This window comes from the organism of the source record quoted next, unplaced genomic scaffold (genome assembly GCF_019419815.1).
Source record: "Pyrus x bretschneideri cultivar Hongxiangsu unplaced genomic scaffold, Pyrus_bretschneideri_v1 Contig16, whole genome shotgun sequence".
NCBI classification, from domain to species: domain Eukaryota; kingdom Viridiplantae; phylum Streptophyta; class Magnoliopsida; order Rosales; family Rosaceae; genus Pyrus; species Pyrus x bretschneideri.
In genome coordinates this window covers 2082729-2098925 of record NW_025999457.1, presented here as the reverse complement: position 1 = coordinate 2098925, position 16197 = coordinate 2082729, and the positions used below count along the sequence as shown (strand labels likewise).

Below are 16197 nucleotides of genomic sequence, written 5' to 3'. Positions count from 1 at the left end.
AGACTTTCTATTGATATTTTTTAAGGGTGAAACACCGTTTGAGAAACGTCTTGGACATCATAAAAAAAAATCATTTATTTTTTAGGTTTCGGCTTAAATATACTACTATAGGTACATTTGTCGCTCAGTAAATGATAAAATCATTTCCAAACATCTTGTAAACAGTTTCTTAATGTCATGGAAAATATTTTATAAAAATGAAACATTTGTATTTTCCAAAAAAAATAAGGGTTAACACTCATAATTTTTTTATTAATTTTGCAAATTCCTATGACAATCATCATTAAGTCCATTTGTTTTCACATTCCCTATATCGTGAGGTACTTAAAATTAATGTATAGCTTTCCATCGATATTCTTGAGTATATAGACCCTCGCTAAGGCAAATATTTGGGCTCCCTACGATTAATTTTTTTTCATTTAATTTAATGTTTCGGTTTGAATGTACCGTTCAAACTAAACTTGTGACTCTTTTCAAATGCTTTATAAATATTCTCTTCATGCTAACGAAAATTTTTTTGGGAAGATAAAATATTTGCATTTCTCACAAAAACGTGGGTGCTCACTGTTTTTAGTCGGTTTTGAAATTTTGTACAAAATCATCATTAAATCAATTAGTTTTCACCTTTGCCTTCCCATTATATTTCTAAAATTAATGTAAGACTTTCAACTTTTGTTCATTAGTGAGAATCTTATCAAGAGAGAGCAACCATACGAAACTCATAACTTTGGACGAATATGAAGTTTCCAATTGAGATTCCATCGCCAATTAGGAAAACCACTAGAATTAATGACCAACATATAAGCATATTTAACAGAAAAATTACCATCAATTATTCCTGTCCATATACACTTAGCAGCCAAATCATCAAAAGCAATCGGAATGCTAAGCATTTGTTCAACCACCACCTTTAGTAAAACAAGTAATAGTGGATCCAAACCATTGTTGTAACAATAATTAGCTACAGTAGCCTTAAGCATATCGTTGGAGAGCGGGCAAGTAGCATGATGAAGCAAAATACCACATTTAGTTCATTTGTCCGTCAAAAAATTTATCGTTTCCAAGTCGCCATAGTAGCTCCTCATGCAAAAGTTTTTTAGTCCCTTCAAAAATACCTTTTCAAGTATAAGAATAGTCTAAAGCAATTTTATCATTTAGTAACTCACCCATATCACCTTTAATAGTTTCCACTTAAAACTTTTGCCCAAAGACCAGTTTCTCCCTGCATCAATCTCCAAAAGTTCTTAACAAGAAGAGCCAAATACAAAACTCTAATGTTTTTCAAGCCAACTGCACCGAGAGACTTCAGAAGACAAACTTGGGTCCATTTAACTAAGTAATTTTATTTTTAGATTGAGTGGAGCAATAGACAAAATTTTTATTTAACCTGTCAAGTTGATCACTAATGCTAACCGGTAATTTCCTTGTCTGCATGCCGTAAACTGTATACCATCCAATCTTGCAAGGACTTTCTTTGACTTGAGTTTTGAACATGCAAAGTAGTTAGACATCTGAATTATCAATCTTTATTATTATTGCACCAAACACACGGATTACACTAAAAGCTAGTGAATCATACACTTGCAAACAACTTATCCAAACGCAAAGATAAGACATGAGTTTATTATTATTTCTATAAACACATGGATTACAGGAAATTCAAAAACCAAAAACAAGGAAAAAAGTAGTGATGAAAATCAATGCCACTTTCGCGGGGAACACGATTGCATTAGCGCATGCAACAAGCCTTTTAAACCCATAGGTGACCCAAATGGGACGAGTGAAGTCTCGTGAGGGTTTCCAGAGACGTTACCCACAAACATCATGCATAGTGATCATCAACATTTAACTTGGGAGACGGAGTAGATATCCACCCCTCCAGCGTCAGGTGTTTTTTGGCTGAGGCGTAATTCGAATCTGTTCTCAATGAACGGCCTGGTTAAGAGGTCGCTTTGCAAGTGGCGTAATCGGCAGCGCGTGATTAGGTTGTTGTTGTCAGGTGGTCCGACAGGCTCGACTTTGAACAATGTGCAAGCCCAATTGTCTTTGGTTTCGTTTCGGTCAGTAGCCGCGGCCAGGACCAATAGCCTGTTTTGGTCCACCCTTCTCAAGTAGTTGCCGTTGTAGGAGCATTTGATATGCACGTAATTCTTGTCGGCGTAGTCCTCATTGTTTGGCTTCTCGGTGGTGAACTTTATGAACCGGCTGTTTTCATTGTCCTCAGAAAACTGGACAATCTCATTGAGGTCGCTTTCTGCATCAAGTTGATAGCGCAAGTATTTGTTGTTGATATCTGCTTTCAGAAGAAAGGGGCTTGGTAGTACAGGTGGAGCCATGATGTATAGTGTCGTTGGGATTGGGATGATCTCTCTTTTTTCTTCTCTCTTGATGATTTAATTTGCTTGTTGTGAATGTGTTGCTCAGTTCAAACCTGCTATCCTATTTATAAGAAATTAAGCACAAGCTAGCTCAAGTTATGGCCTTTAATTAATATTAATTTCCTCACTCAGTTTCCCGTCTCTTTCATTGATATGAACATGGCTGATCTCATTGGTGTGACGAAAGATTTGTTAAAATAGCTGATCGGATTGATTTCTTTGTATGACTCTTCTGCCAATTCTGAAACATGTGATTCCCATTATAAAATAATATATAAAATTCAAAACTCATAGGCAATAAATAAAGAATTTTTATAGCACATAAAATAAGACTTTCTAATTTGTACAAGATTATAGTTACAAGATCGAATACATTGATGGGTGCGCATTTTCCACGAACATCTTTTCTTAATTTGAGCAACTGTCAATTTTCATAAAGTACAATGGTTATAGGTAAAACTAGAATTTGCACCCGCGCGTTGCTGCGGGATTGAAAATTATATGAAAAATTATGCACCTGCAATCTTTATAAACAATGTTCGAGTCAAAAACTGAGTTACAAATGCAAATGCAATTTATACACAACCTCATCATGAATGAAACAAATTTAAACATCTAAAGAGAATTCTATTCCTTCAAAGCAGAAAGGGGAAAATAATTGTTTCCTTAACTATTGAGGGAATACCTGCCAAATAAAGCTTACTACATTCTTAGACTTTTCATGTGCTACATGCAACGAACGTAAAGCTTGGATACCAGACTTGCTCCCAGTTTGAGTTGTATCCAAAGAAGGGATAACTGACATTATTTTGCAATAAATTGCAGAAAGTGCCTTGTACAGCTCTCCATGCTGCAGAAGAAAACAAAGACAGTAGTCAACTAATGATGTACGATGATAAAACCATAAGGCAAATCAAAAGGTGACAGTGATAATAAAAATAAAAAATGCATGACAACTTCAAAATTGAGTTTTGGAGAGAGAGAGAAAAAGAGCAGAGAGAGGTTGTAAGCAAAGACCAAATATATAAGACTTTTCATTTACATGCATCCCAAATTAGGGTTCCAAAATCACAATAATTCTGGAAATTCAGGTTCCAACATTCCAGAAATAATTAAACAAAAAGAAAAAATTAAGAGAAGAGAGGGAGGAATAATGCATACCAAGGAAGAGAAAAAGCTGGAATGGATCGAGATGTTTGAGGACTGAAGTGAATTGGTATCTGGGTCTGTTTTGTTTTTTCTTGAAGTTATAGTAATTTGTATGCACCATCCATTTGTATTTATAGTAATTACCTGCACAAATCTCAATCACCTTACAATCTATCACTACACACATATAGTTCATACAAAATTGCAGGAATAAATTAAACTAACAAATTAAAAGAAAGGGACAAATAATGCATACCAAGGAAAAGAAAAAGCTGGAACCGACCCTGCCATGGTATATAGGCATCTCAATTTTCAATACCAATTACCCTTCTCAAATCTAAACATCTCTCTCTAGTCCTCCCTCCCATACCAAAGTCCTCTCACCACCGCATCACATAGTAACACAAAATCGAGTTATTCATGATTACTCAAATCCCAAGTTGGGTGAGTGACTATAAATTCTCAAGGCATCTAGTGACCAAGAGAATGACGCTCGGTCTTACCTTCAAAAATAGCCATGTTAGGTTATTGTAAAAATTATGATCCACTTTTATCATATTTATTAAACTCTAAATAAAAGATTATGAACCATTGTGTTATTTACATGTACCAACATGCAGGAAAAACATAGGGTTTCATATTCCAAGAGAAAAATAAGTTAAGGAAAAACCTCAACACCTAACCTTATTATAATGGTGGCTGCTGAGTACAGCATCTGATCGTCTCAAGGACCTCTTTGAAACCGCCGTGGAAACATGTGATTGGGAATCTAGATGACAGCCTAGAACAACATTGTATTTCAAAGCCTGATATTCATAAAAACCTGTGTCAGCTTTAAAAAATCTAACTATTTTCTGAATCACAGCTACAATTCTTTAAAATCATTTTCCTGGAAACAAAGATCATTCAAATGTCACTATTATTAAACCTATTAGCAGGAACAAAGATTCTTAAACTTCCTATCTCCATATATGAATTTAAGGAGGAGAGAAAAACAGAGTTATGCAAGTATAGAGGTGCAGTTCAGTTGATTTTAAGTTGTCAATGGGAGAAAATACCTGGAGTTGAAGATAAACTTGGTGAAAGTAAAAATCTTCAAGCTGCAAACAAATTGATCCTGGTTTTTGTCACAGAATGTCCTTTCATCAGAGAAAATTATAGCAAAACTTTTAAAACTAAACAAAATTGTGTGAAATGATTAGGAAAGCAGAATTTTTCCGGACTATGCAGAGAAATAAAATTTAAATTAAAAAAAAATGTGAGTTCAAATAGAACTATATAGAGGTACACTGAGCAGAAAATCTTATTTAATGATAGTCTTTTAATTTATCATAGGTTTTTTTGTTACCAAAATTTAACAATTCAAATTAAATTCACCAAAAAAGCATACATGTTTTTTCGTTAACTTGTACATACATTTGTGAATAATTAAAGAAAAACTGCAGTTTAAAAATCTCACTTCTTCAACAGAATTTTGTAGGTGGATATAAGTATTTTGATTTTGTAGAAGCAAGTTGGATAACGTGTAAACAAACATAGATTACAATGCTGAGAAAATAAGTCTTTATCTTTTATAGTAATAAACTATAATTTTAAGAAATTTAATTACCATTTCATTCGAGAGTAAAGTTTGAACGCCTTGAAATTTGTGGAAGCTCAAAACCTGCAATATGAATAGTGACAAAAAGGGCTCAATTGTTAAGAGGAACTCAACATTGGACCTCTAGCAATCACATAACTTTGCACAAAACACTCAGGTAACTTTACCAGGATTACACAAAAGAGACAAAAACAGAAGAATAATTCCATACCTCTGAATCTCATATGGGAGACCAGTAGATTCAAATGAATTGAATGGTGGAGGCACATTAGCACCCTAGCAAAAGATGTAAATCAGATCACTCTGAGCAGATAAAAAATTGATATCAGACATCCAGAGAACAGATCATCATTCAGGACAAAGTTGAGTTTGAAGTTCTTTGAACACCATTCAGAACAAATTCCCATGTTACCTTCATTTAGGACAATAAATTTACAAAATTAAAGTTGGGTTTTTCATATTCTCTATTGGGTATCGAAAGTCGTGGGGAAAGATTGGAAACAACCAAACCAACATCCAATTTAGTACACACCTAAGAAAAACAGAAGCAAGAAACAAAACAATGAAAGATCATAAAAGGTTCAACAATACTAAACAAAATTACAGTTGGATTTAAAGATGCATACTCAAGCAGCTCCTTAGTGCTTTCAAATATGGCCAGGTCTTCTTCCTTGAGATTCAAGGATACTTCTATGCCATCTCCATCTCGTGTATCCATTAACACAATCAGATTCTTGAACTCCGTACCTGAAGTCACCCATGGTGGCTTTCCCCATCCAAAATCAGGTTCATAGAAAGGAAACCTGCATCAACTGCTGCAGCTATAAGTTTCTACATCACTCCTTACCATGAGATTCCAATAATCCTTGAAAAATTCCCATACATCGTCCCCACCAATACCAATACCATATTTTATTTTAAATTCCCTTAAATATTCTAACACATTGATATGTACAAATTTTCACAGAATTAATGTAAAAATTACCTTTTTTTGGAGACCACAACCTCAAAAACCGCTACTTAAGCCAGAAATTTAATCACAAAAAATTCTGCAAAACCTAAAAAAATTTATTAAACTGACATAAAACCAAACCCAGAAATATAAGGGTACAATTCTACAAACCCACCAATTTAATGAAGAATTCTCCAAAACCCAGAACCCTCAGCCAAATGAAATGGTCAAAGCATGGAAAGTAGACTCGAGAAATCCAATCGTTAAAAGCTATCAGAGGAAAGGTTGAAATATAGCTATAAAAACAGGTCCAACCAAGTAAAGTAATCCACTTGGTTATTAAACGTAAAATTCTACAAAATCACTAAAAACTTGTTAAAATTCAATTATATTAAATCACAAATTTGAAGCTGATTTTGACATGCAATAGGTCTAAAAGGTACCTGAGGTGATAAGGTATGGTTTGACATCTTCTTCTTTCTTCACCTCTTTCTAAGTTGCTCTTTGCATAAACTACAGTAATTAAAAAAATAACCCAATTACGTTGTATTAATCTGTAAATACAATTAAAGGTCCACCAGAAAATTATATAACTCAAAATTAAACAACACCAAGATGAATTTAAGCAAAACCTAGATCAGATTCTAAAAGGGTTTATCAAAAATAATAATTTAATCAGAAATTAACACTCACAATAAATAAAAAACCAAAATTTTATCGTTTCTTTTCACCTTTTAAGTTCCTGAGAGTGCTGGAAAGCTCTCGCTTTGCCATATTAGCTTTCTGGGCTTCTACTCTGGAATCTAAGTGAGAACTGAAGGCCCTGCGAGAGCAGAAGAGAAAGCAACCTCTAGCAACAGAGAAAGCAGTGAAGGTTTTTTAGCAAGAAAGTGCGGTTGGTAACTTGTGAGACAAAGATCGCACGGTGGAAGAGGGAGAGAAGGTAGCCTTGGAGAGCGAAAGGAATCGAGGTTCAAGAGCGACAGAAGCAGGGAATTGTGAGAGAACAAACAGGCAGACAGAGAGATCAATGTGCAAAATGAGAGAAAAGAAAACTAATAAGGGAAATAAATATCTCTGATGATTCCACTAAAATCTGACCTAACACACTAAAAAATTCGAAAATAATCCACAACAAAAAACCAGATCTAAGCTGATAGGAAAAAAAAAAAATTTAAAAGCACTTAGCTTTCGAAATTCAGGCATGTAGCTTCCCCTTTCATCTTCGTTCTCTTTCCATCGTCATCTCTGTCTCTCTCTCTCTCTCTCTCTCTCTCTCTCTCTCTCTTCCGCTCTCTGTCACAGTCCATCCCCCCAAACCCTCCTTGAAGGACAGCAAATGAAACTGCAGACAACAGCCATACCTCTCCCTGCTGTCTTCCCCTCGGCATCTCTCTCTCTCTGTCTCTCTCTCTCTCTTTCTCTCTCTGTCTGTCTCTCTGTCTCTCCGTTTCTTCCGCTCTCTGTGAGAGCTTAATTTCTCCGCTCTCTGTCACAGTCCATCCCCCCGAAACCCTCCTTGAAGGACAGCAAATGAAACTGCAGACAACAGCCATACCTCTCCCTGCTGTCTTCCCGTCGACATCTCTCTCTCTCTGCCTCTCTCTGTCTCTCTTTCTCTCTCTGTCTGTCTCTCTGTCTCTCGGTTTCTTCCGCTCTCTGTGAACAAATGCGCAGACAGAGAGATCAATGTGCAAAATGAGAGAAAAGAAAACTTATAAGGGAAATAAATATCTCTGATGATTCCCCCAAAATCTGACCTAATACACTAAAAAATTCGAAAATAATCCACAACAAACAGGCAGATCTAAGCTGATAGAAAAAAAAAAAATTTTAAAGCACTTATCTTTCGAAATCCAGGCATGCAGCGGTAGATCCGGATAATCCGTATCCCCACTTCTGAAATCGACGACTCATACCTTTCCCCTTCGCTCTCCTTCCATCGTCATCTCTCTCTCTCTCTATCTCTCTCTCTCTCTCTTTCTTCCGCTCTCTGTCACAGTCTCCATCCCCCCGAAACCCTCATCGAAGGACAGCACACAACAACCCTCGAACTCAGTCAAAACCGAGAAGATATCACCCACTTTCCCACTTCTGAAATCCATCAGCCATACCTCTCCCTGCGCTGTCTTCCCCTCGAAATCTCTCTCTCTCTCTGTCTCTCTCTCTCTCTTTCTCTCTCTGTCTGTCTCTCTGTCTGTCTCTCCGTTTCTTCCGCTCTCTGTGAGAGCTTCATTTCCCCGAAACCATAAATGAAAGACAGTAAGTGCGACCCTTACACGGCAAACCCTTTAATTGACTCAAAACCCAGAGGACAAAATTGCCCTTCCAACCTAGTCTACAAATAATGGGTTTCTTGCAAATAAGATGAAATGAAGGGGTAATTCGTCCTAAACCCTCCGGACAAAATCACCCTTATCAGTTCAAATAATATCCTTCAAACCCAGCCCAATGTTCATGGTTTTTTTGTAAATAAGATGAAATCGAGGGGCAAATATTTGACTGTAGCCCAATGAACAGTAAATCTCTCCTTAGTTTTAGAATAGATAATGTCACTGTGGTTATGATAAATAGTAAAAGCATTTTCATCAAATAAATATATATTTGTCGATGTAGAGTCGCTATGAATTTTGTTTTGTAGCATGTGAGTTTCTATTATGATGGGGCATATGACAAAAACTTCTATCTTTTTTAAAACGATGCATAAATTTTCAATTTTGTTATCACATTTCAGAACTATCAAAGGTTATAACTCAATGGTTCTAAGCACCAAAGAGAAAAATGGTTAAGTGAATGTTACTAGAATTAAATAAAACTGCTTGCATACTATTTTACGAATAAGAAATTCTATAGAATATAGAATAAGTATTTTTTTAATAAAAAAATTTGGGATGTTATATTACACGAAAATATTAGTGGTAGACTTTGGATATGATCATAGAAAAAGACTTATACCATGTGGAAAGTTTTTGTAGTCGCCAGGTAATTAAATGTTTTGCAACACGTAAATGATCACTTGGTTTCATAAGACCTACATTTAGATGACTTAGTTGTTAAAGACTAATGTAAGAGTTTATGTTGATATTTCTTGAGGGTGAAACACCTTTTGAGAACCATTTTGGGTCTCATTATAACTTTTTAACTTATTTTTTAGGTTTTGACTTAAATATTCTACTATAAATACATTTAGCTTAATAACTGGTAAAACTCCTTCCATATGTATTATAATGATTTTCTTAAGGTCATGAAAAAATATTTTACGAAACTGAAAGATTTGCATTTGTTTTTCACAAAAAAAACGCAAGCTAACTCATAGTTCTTTGTCGGTTTTGTAAATTTTTATAAAAATCTTCCTTAAGTCCATTTGTTTTCACATTCACCTTACCGTGAGGTACATAAAATTAATGTATAACTTTCCATTGATATGCCCAGGTATAGACCCTTGTTAAGGCAAAGATTTGGGCCTCACTACAATATTTTTCTTTTATGTTTTAGATTTTGGCTTTCACAAAGCACATGGTTGTAGGCGTGGTGTCTTTGTTAACAATTAAAAGTTTTGTAACAAGTAATTGACTTGGTTTTATTAGACCTACATATAGATGACTTGGTTTTTAAAACAAATATAAGATTTTCTGTTGATGTTTTTTGAGGGTGAAACATTGTTTGAGAAACGTCTTGGACCTCATTACAATTTTTTTTCACTTATTTTTTAGGTTTCGGCTTAAATATACTAATATAAGTACATCTGTGGCTCAATAATTAGTAAAACCATTTCCAAACGTTTTGTAAACAGTTTCTTAATGTCATGGAAACTATTTTATGAAAATGAAACATTTGTATTTTTCACAAAAAATAAGGGTTAACACTCACGGTTTTTCATTGATTTTGCAAATTCGTATGAAAATCATCATTAAATCCATTTGTTTTCACATTCGCCTTATCGTGAGGTACTTAAAATTAATGTATAGTTTTCCGTTGATATTCTTGAGTATAGACCCTCGCTAAGGCAAATATTTGGGGCTCTCTACAATTAATTTTTTTCATTTAATTTTAGGTTTTAAATATACCATTCAAACTAAATTTGTGGCTCAATAATTGATAGAAACCTTTCCAAATGCTTTATGAATATTCTCTTAATGCTAACGAAGAATATTTTGGGAAGATTAAATATTTGCATTTCTCACAAAACGTAGATGCTCACTGTTTTTAGTCAGTTTTGAAATTTTGTACAAAAATCATCATTAAATCAATTAGTTTTCACCATTGCCTCACCACTATATTTCTAAAATTAATGTAAGACCTTAGCTTCTGTTCATTAGTGAGAATCTTATCAAGAGAGACCAGCTATAAGAAAGTCTTAACTTTGTAGGAATATGAAGTTTCCAAATTAGATTCCATCGCCAATTAGGAAAACCACTAGAATTAATGGCCAACATATAAGCAGATTTAACAGAAAAATTACCATCATTTATTCTAGTCCAGATACACTTAGCAGCCAAAGCATCAAAACCAATAGGAATGCTAAGAATTTGTTCAACCACCTCCTTTAGTAAAACAAGTAATAGTGGATCCAAACCATTGTGGTAACAATAATTAGCTACAATAGCCTTAACCATATCGTCAAAGAGCGGGCAAGCAGCATGATGAAGCAAAATACCATATTTTAGTTCATTTGTCCGTCAAAAAATTTATCGTTTCCAATTCACCATAGTAGCCCCTCATGCAAAAGTTTTTAAGTCCCTTCAAGAATACCTTTTCAAGTACAAGAATTGCCAAAGCAATTTTATCATTAAGTAACTCACCCAAATCACCTTTAATAGTTTCCACTTAAAACGTCTTATATTTGTTTTAAAAACCAAGTCGTCTAGATGTAGGTCTTATAAAACCAAGTCAATTATTTGTTACAAAACTTTTAATTGTTAACAAATACTCCATGCCTATAGCCATATGCTGTCATGTTACAAATATTTTTAATCAAAACTTCACATCTACAGCCATGTGCTTTGTGAAAGCCGAAACCTAAGACATAAATGAAAAAAAAATTATAGTGAGGCCCAAATCTTTGCCTTAACAAGGGTCTATACTCAAGAATATCGACAGAAAGTTACATTAATTTTAAGTACCTTGTGAAAACAAATAGATTTAATGAAGATATTTATAAGAATTTACAAAACCAACAAAAAATCGTGAGTTAACCCACATTTTTTGTGGAAATGCAAATCTTTGATTTTCGTAAAATATTTTCCGTGACATTAAGAAAATCTTTAAAATACATTTGGAAGTGGTTTTACCAATTGTTAAGCCACAAATGTATTTATAGTAGAATATTTAAGCTGAAACATAAAAAATAAGTGAAAAAAATTGTAATGAGGCCCAAAACATTTCTCAAACGGTGTTTCACCCTCAAGAAATATCAACTGAAAGTCTTACATTAATCATAACAACCAAGTCATCTAGATGTACATAGGTCTTATGAAACCAAGTCAATTACATGTTGCAAAACTTTTAATTATCTGGCGATTAGTCTTTCCACATGGTATAAATTTTTTTGACATTTTACAAAGTCTTTTTCTATGATCATATCTAAAGTCTATAACAAATATTTTAGTGTAATATACCATCCCAATTTTTTTTATAAAAAAAATACTTATTCTATATTCTATAAAATTTCTTATTCGTAAAATACTATGCAAGCAGTTTTATTTAATTGTAATAACATTCACTTAACCATTTTTCTCTTTGGTGCTTACAACCATTGAGTTAACCTTTGATAGTTCTGAAATGTTATAACAAAATTGAAAATTTATGCTTTGTTTTAAACAAGAAATAAGTTTTTGTCATATGCCCCATCATTGGACCTACAACAATTTGCTTGATCAAAAATGACCGCACAGATTTTGCCATATGCTTTTACTATTTATCATAACTAGAGTGACATTTTACCTGTAGCCATTGTAATTTATGAAAGTTGACAATCGCACAAATTAATAGCACAGAAAAGATGATGAAGGAAAATGCGCACCCATCAATGTATATTCGATCTTGTGACTATAATCTTGAATAAGTTAGAAAGTCTTATTTTATATATATGCTATAAAAAGTCTCTATTTATTTTATATAAGTTTTGGATTTTGTTTATTTATTTTATAATGGGAATTATATGTACAAGTTTCAGAATTGGCAGAAGAGTTACACAAATAAATCAATCCGATCAGCTATTTTAACAAATCTTGCGTCACACCAATGAGATCAGCCATGTTCATATCAATGAAAGAGATGGGAAACTGATTGAAGAAATTAATATTAATTAAAGACCATAACTTGAGCTAGCATGTGCTTAATTTCTTATAAATAGGATTGCAGGTTTGAACGGAGCAACACATTCACAGAAAGCAAATTAAACCATCAAGAGAGAAGAAAAAAAGAGAGATCATCCCAATCCCAACTACACTATACAACATGGCTCCACCCGTACTACCAAGCCCCTTTATGCTAAAAGCAGATACCAACAACAAGTATTTGCGCTATCAACTTGATGCAGAAAGCGACCTTAATGAGATTGTCCAGTTTTCCGAGGACAATGAAAACAGCAGGTTCATAAAGTTCACCACCGAGAAGCCAAACAATGAGGACTACGCCGACAAGAATTACGTGCATATCAAATGCTCCTACAACGGCAATTACTTGAGAAGGGTGGACCAAAACAGGCTATTGGTCCTGGCCGCAGCTGCTGACCGAAACGAAACCAAGGACAATTGGGCTTGCACATTGTTCAAGGTCGAGCCTGTCGGACCACCTGACGGCAACAACCTAATCACGCGCTGCCGATTACGTCACTTGCAAAGCGACCTCTTAACCAGGCCATTCATTGAAAACAGATTCGAATTACGCCTCAACCAAAAAACACCTGATGCTGGAGGGGTGGATATCTACTCAGTCTCCCAAGTCAAATGTTGATGATCACTATGCATGATGTTTGTGGGTAACGTCTCTGGAAACCCTCACGAGACTTCACTCGTCCCATTTGGGTCACCTATGGGTTTAAAAGGCTTGTTGCATGTGCGAATGCAATTGTGTTCTTTGCGAAAGTGGCATTGGTTTTTATCACTACTTTTTTCGTTATTTTTGGGTTTTGAAATTCGCTATAATCTATATGTTTATAGCAATAATAATAAACTCATGTCTTATCTTTGTGTTTGGATAAGTCATCTACAAGTGTATGATTCACTAGCTTTTAGTGTAATCCGTTTGTTTGTTGCAATAATAATAAAGATTGGTAATTCAGATGTCTAACTACTCTGCATGATCAAAACTCAACTCAATTAGAATTTTTTGCTTTGCTTTGCTTGAAAGTGGGGAGCATAATGGCTAGCAATGAAGTACCCGAGATATCGTTTTTATATATCTAAACCATAAGTTTGGAATTAGGGCTCGTTAGATACAACCAAACACAAGGTCTAAAAAATTCAAATTTCAGGTCTAAAAAATTTGTTTTTTGTAGCAAACGGTAAAAACGGCGGTGAAAAACTTGGGAAAATTGTCCTTTGAATGCCCTTTTTTGCAGCGAACAGCAAGTAAACCTTGTCTTTATAAATTCCTCCTTCCTGCATTTCTTCGAAGTCGTACTAGTGTGTACAGACATGATTATAAGCACCATCTACGCTATTGATCAAATCATATTGTATTATTTTGTATATTTTCCATAAATAGAAGTCAACTCCCCTTATTGAATAATGAGTAGTGAGATCATCAAGCAGAGGAAGACGGACTTGGCATAGTCTATGTTTATTAAAAAATTATTATTATTATTATTATTATTATTAGTGAGATCATCAAGCAGAGGAAGACGGATTTGGCACACATGGTCTATGTTTATTAAAAACTTATTATTATTACTATTATTATTATTATTAAGGGGATGGGTGGGGGAGATATCAAATACTGGAAAATTAGAACGCATCTTATTATTATTAAGAGGATGGGTGGGGGAGATATCAAATACTAGAAATACAAAGTCGTAGTTACGCATCTCTACGACAAGTGGTTTGGGGTAAACTTAATCCACAACGTTGACAAATGGAAGATTATAGTTTTCATCGATGGTGTCAAGAAGTTTGGGGTGAAGGATCAAGGACCAGAGGACCTGTATTTCAAATGTGGTGTATATGCCGCACCAGAGAATTCGAGTAACTACATGGAATCAAGGTGGAAAGAGATCAAACTTTAGAAAAAAAAATGACGGGATTAGTAGAATATTTGCATTAAGTAGCGAACAAGACTTGCTGCTGAAATTTCAGCAGGAGGTCATGCTTACACTCAATTCCGAATAGACACGTGTCAAGTTTTGATTTTTTTAATCAAAACTTGGACATGTGTCCACCCAGAAATTGATGTAAGCAGGAATTCCTGCTGAAATGTTCAGCAGGGAAGTTAATTCCTTAAGTAGCCAAGTGTGTTGTTACAGTGTATCTACCAGTCTATATAATCGGAGCACAAAGCTGTGGTTTTACTAGAACTCGTCGTATAACTCTTTCGCCCCCTTCTATTTCGGTTAAAGTAAGACTAGCAGTGCAAATCATACAGGATTTAGTAGAACTTCCATAATCCAACAAACGTTAAATCCTATTGATCAACCTGCCTAAGCAAGATGTACAAAACGCTGAGATTCTATGGCAACCAAAATTGCTAAATAATCTCAAGGTTCGGCAGAGTTGTTGGACAACTGTTTAAACCATTTGATCCAAAATATGTAAATGAACTATGTCAGATCAAAGGGGTGGTCACGGTTCGGTTCGGTCTGTTTTCACTTTCAAACCAGAACCGATTCAGTACGGTTTCGCTTAAATTTATTACTAAAACCATACGCTTTGGTTTACGCCCTTTCCAGTTCGATTCATGCCGGTTTACGATTCTAACAAATATAGGGTAAATTATAAAAATCTACCTCAACTATTGGGTCAACCACAGTTTCATACCCCATCTTTAAAACATTTTAATGTCATACCTTATCTTCGAATTTGTTGCAATGTCATACCTTCTATCAGTTTATCTATCAATTCCTCTGTTAAATGTTAATGCGGCTTGAGGTGTGGCCCACTTTCTATTAAAAAATTTAAATACAATTATTTAAATATTTTTATTAAAAAAAATTGTGGGACCCACCCACCTTCTTCCTATCCCACCAGTCTCCCCCCACCCTTCCTCCCTTCACTCCAAAACCAAAACCCCACCGCGACTCTCCCTCACCCTCATCCTCCCCACTCGATCGTCTTCTCCACCCAGCCACCCAACCATCTACACTCTGATCAAGCCATTCCCCTCCATGCCCGTCCTCCCCTACGCGCCCCCCCTCCGCTGCCGCACCTGCCGCTCCGTCCTCAAACCCTTCTCCACCGTCGATTACGCCACCAAGATCTGGATTTGCTCTTTCTGCTTCACCCACAACCACTTCCCTCCCCACTACGCCTCCATCTCAGACGAGAACCTCCCCGCCGAGCTCTTCCCCCAATACATCACCACCGAGCACGACTCGTCCATCAAAAAAACCCATCTCACCTCCGGTCTTTATTTTCGACGTCAACACATGATCGAGGAGGAGCTCTCGTTTCTCAAGTCCGCTCTGTCTCAGGCTCTCGATCTCCATCCCCATATTTGGAGATAAAGGAGTAGGCGAGTGATGGGGATGGGGGAAGGGATGATGGGGGATTTTTGGGTCAGGTTGCTTAGAAGAAGAAGATGAAGAAGAAGGGGATCTTTGGGGAAAGGGGATTTTTGGGAGAAGGGGGTGGGTGATGGGGGCTCTAGTTTTGGTGGTGAAGGAAGGTTGGGGGTGGGTAAGAAGGGGGTTCTGGTTTTGGAGTGAAGGGAGGAAGGGTGGGGGGAGATGGGTGGGATAGGAAGAAGGTGGGTGGATCCCACATTATATTTATCAAAATATTTAAATAATTGTATTTTAATTTTTTTAATATTTAATTATTTTTTTAATAAAAAGTGGGTCTCGCCTCAAGCCACGTCAGCATTTAATAAAAGAATTGACAGACAAACTGACGGAAGGTATGACATTGCAACAAATTCAAAAATAAGGTATGACATTGAAATGTTTTAAAGATGGGGTATAA

The 16197-nt window shown here is 35.4% G+C and overlaps 2 protein-coding genes across 24 annotated transcripts; one reads left to right on the top strand and one right to left on the bottom strand.

Moving 5' to 3' along the window:
• Window positions 1-1592: 1592 nt before the first annotated feature.
• LOC125475722 lies at window positions 1593-8356 on the bottom strand. 23 transcript variants are annotated; one of them, XR_007257098.1, is made up of 12 exons: window positions 6811-8353; window positions 6523-6592; window positions 6255-6432; window positions 6113-6176; window positions 5754-5939; window positions 5339-5403; window positions 5137-5190; window positions 4586-4644; window positions 4211-4333; window positions 3540-3671; window positions 3064-3228; window positions 1593-2860 (listed from the first exon to the last, which is right to left on the bottom strand). XR_007257098.1 is itself a non-coding variant. In XM_048580897.1 (10 exons), the coding sequence occupies exons 1-6, from the start codon at window positions 7633-7635 to the stop codon at window positions 5141-5143; spliced, it is 714 nt and encodes a 237-aa protein (XP_048436854.1). In that variant the 5' UTR covers window positions 7636-8355; the 3' UTR covers window positions 2876-3228; window positions 3540-3671; window positions 4211-4333; window positions 4586-4644; window positions 5137-5140. The 23 variants fall into 23 exon arrangements, 3 of the variants coding, with proteins under 3 accessions (XP_048436854.1, XP_048436855.1, XP_048436856.1); XR_007257114.1 differs by lacking the exon at window positions 1593-2860 and adding an exon at window positions 5540-5659 and having other exon boundaries at window positions 2876-3228; window positions 5339-5430; window positions 6811-8354; XR_007257102.1 differs by lacking the exon at window positions 1593-2860 and adding an exon at window positions 3784-4030 and having other exon boundaries at window positions 2876-3228; window positions 6811-8354.
• Window positions 8357-12538: 4182 nt separating this feature from the next.
• Window positions 12539-13036, top strand: LOC108868536. Its single transcript, XM_018651883.2, has one exon. It carries the CDS (start codon window positions 12539-12541, stop codon window positions 13034-13036), a length of 498 nt encoding a protein of 165 aa, XP_018507399.1.
• The last annotated feature ends 3161 nt before the right edge of the window (window positions 13037-16197 follow it).

Bases quoted from the DNA above. Each gene is read 5' to 3' on its own strand.
- LOC108868536 (XM_018651883.2), top strand. From the start codon at position 12,539: ATGGCTCCACCCGTACTACCAAGCCCCTTTATGCTAAAAGCAGATACC.
- LOC125475722 (XM_048580897.1), bottom strand. From the start codon at position 7,635: ATGGCTGTTGTCTGCAGTTTCATTTGCTGTCCTTCAAGGAGGGTTTCG. The intron at 6,903-7,375 runs AGAGCGGAAGAG...CTGCTCTCGCAG, and splicing joins GGGGGGATGGACTGTGACAG to GGCCTTCAGTTCTCACTTAG. The intron at 5,404-5,753 runs GTATGCATCTTT...ATCTTTTGCTAG, and splicing joins AGCACTAAGGAGCTGCTTGA to GGTGCTAATGTGCCTCCACC.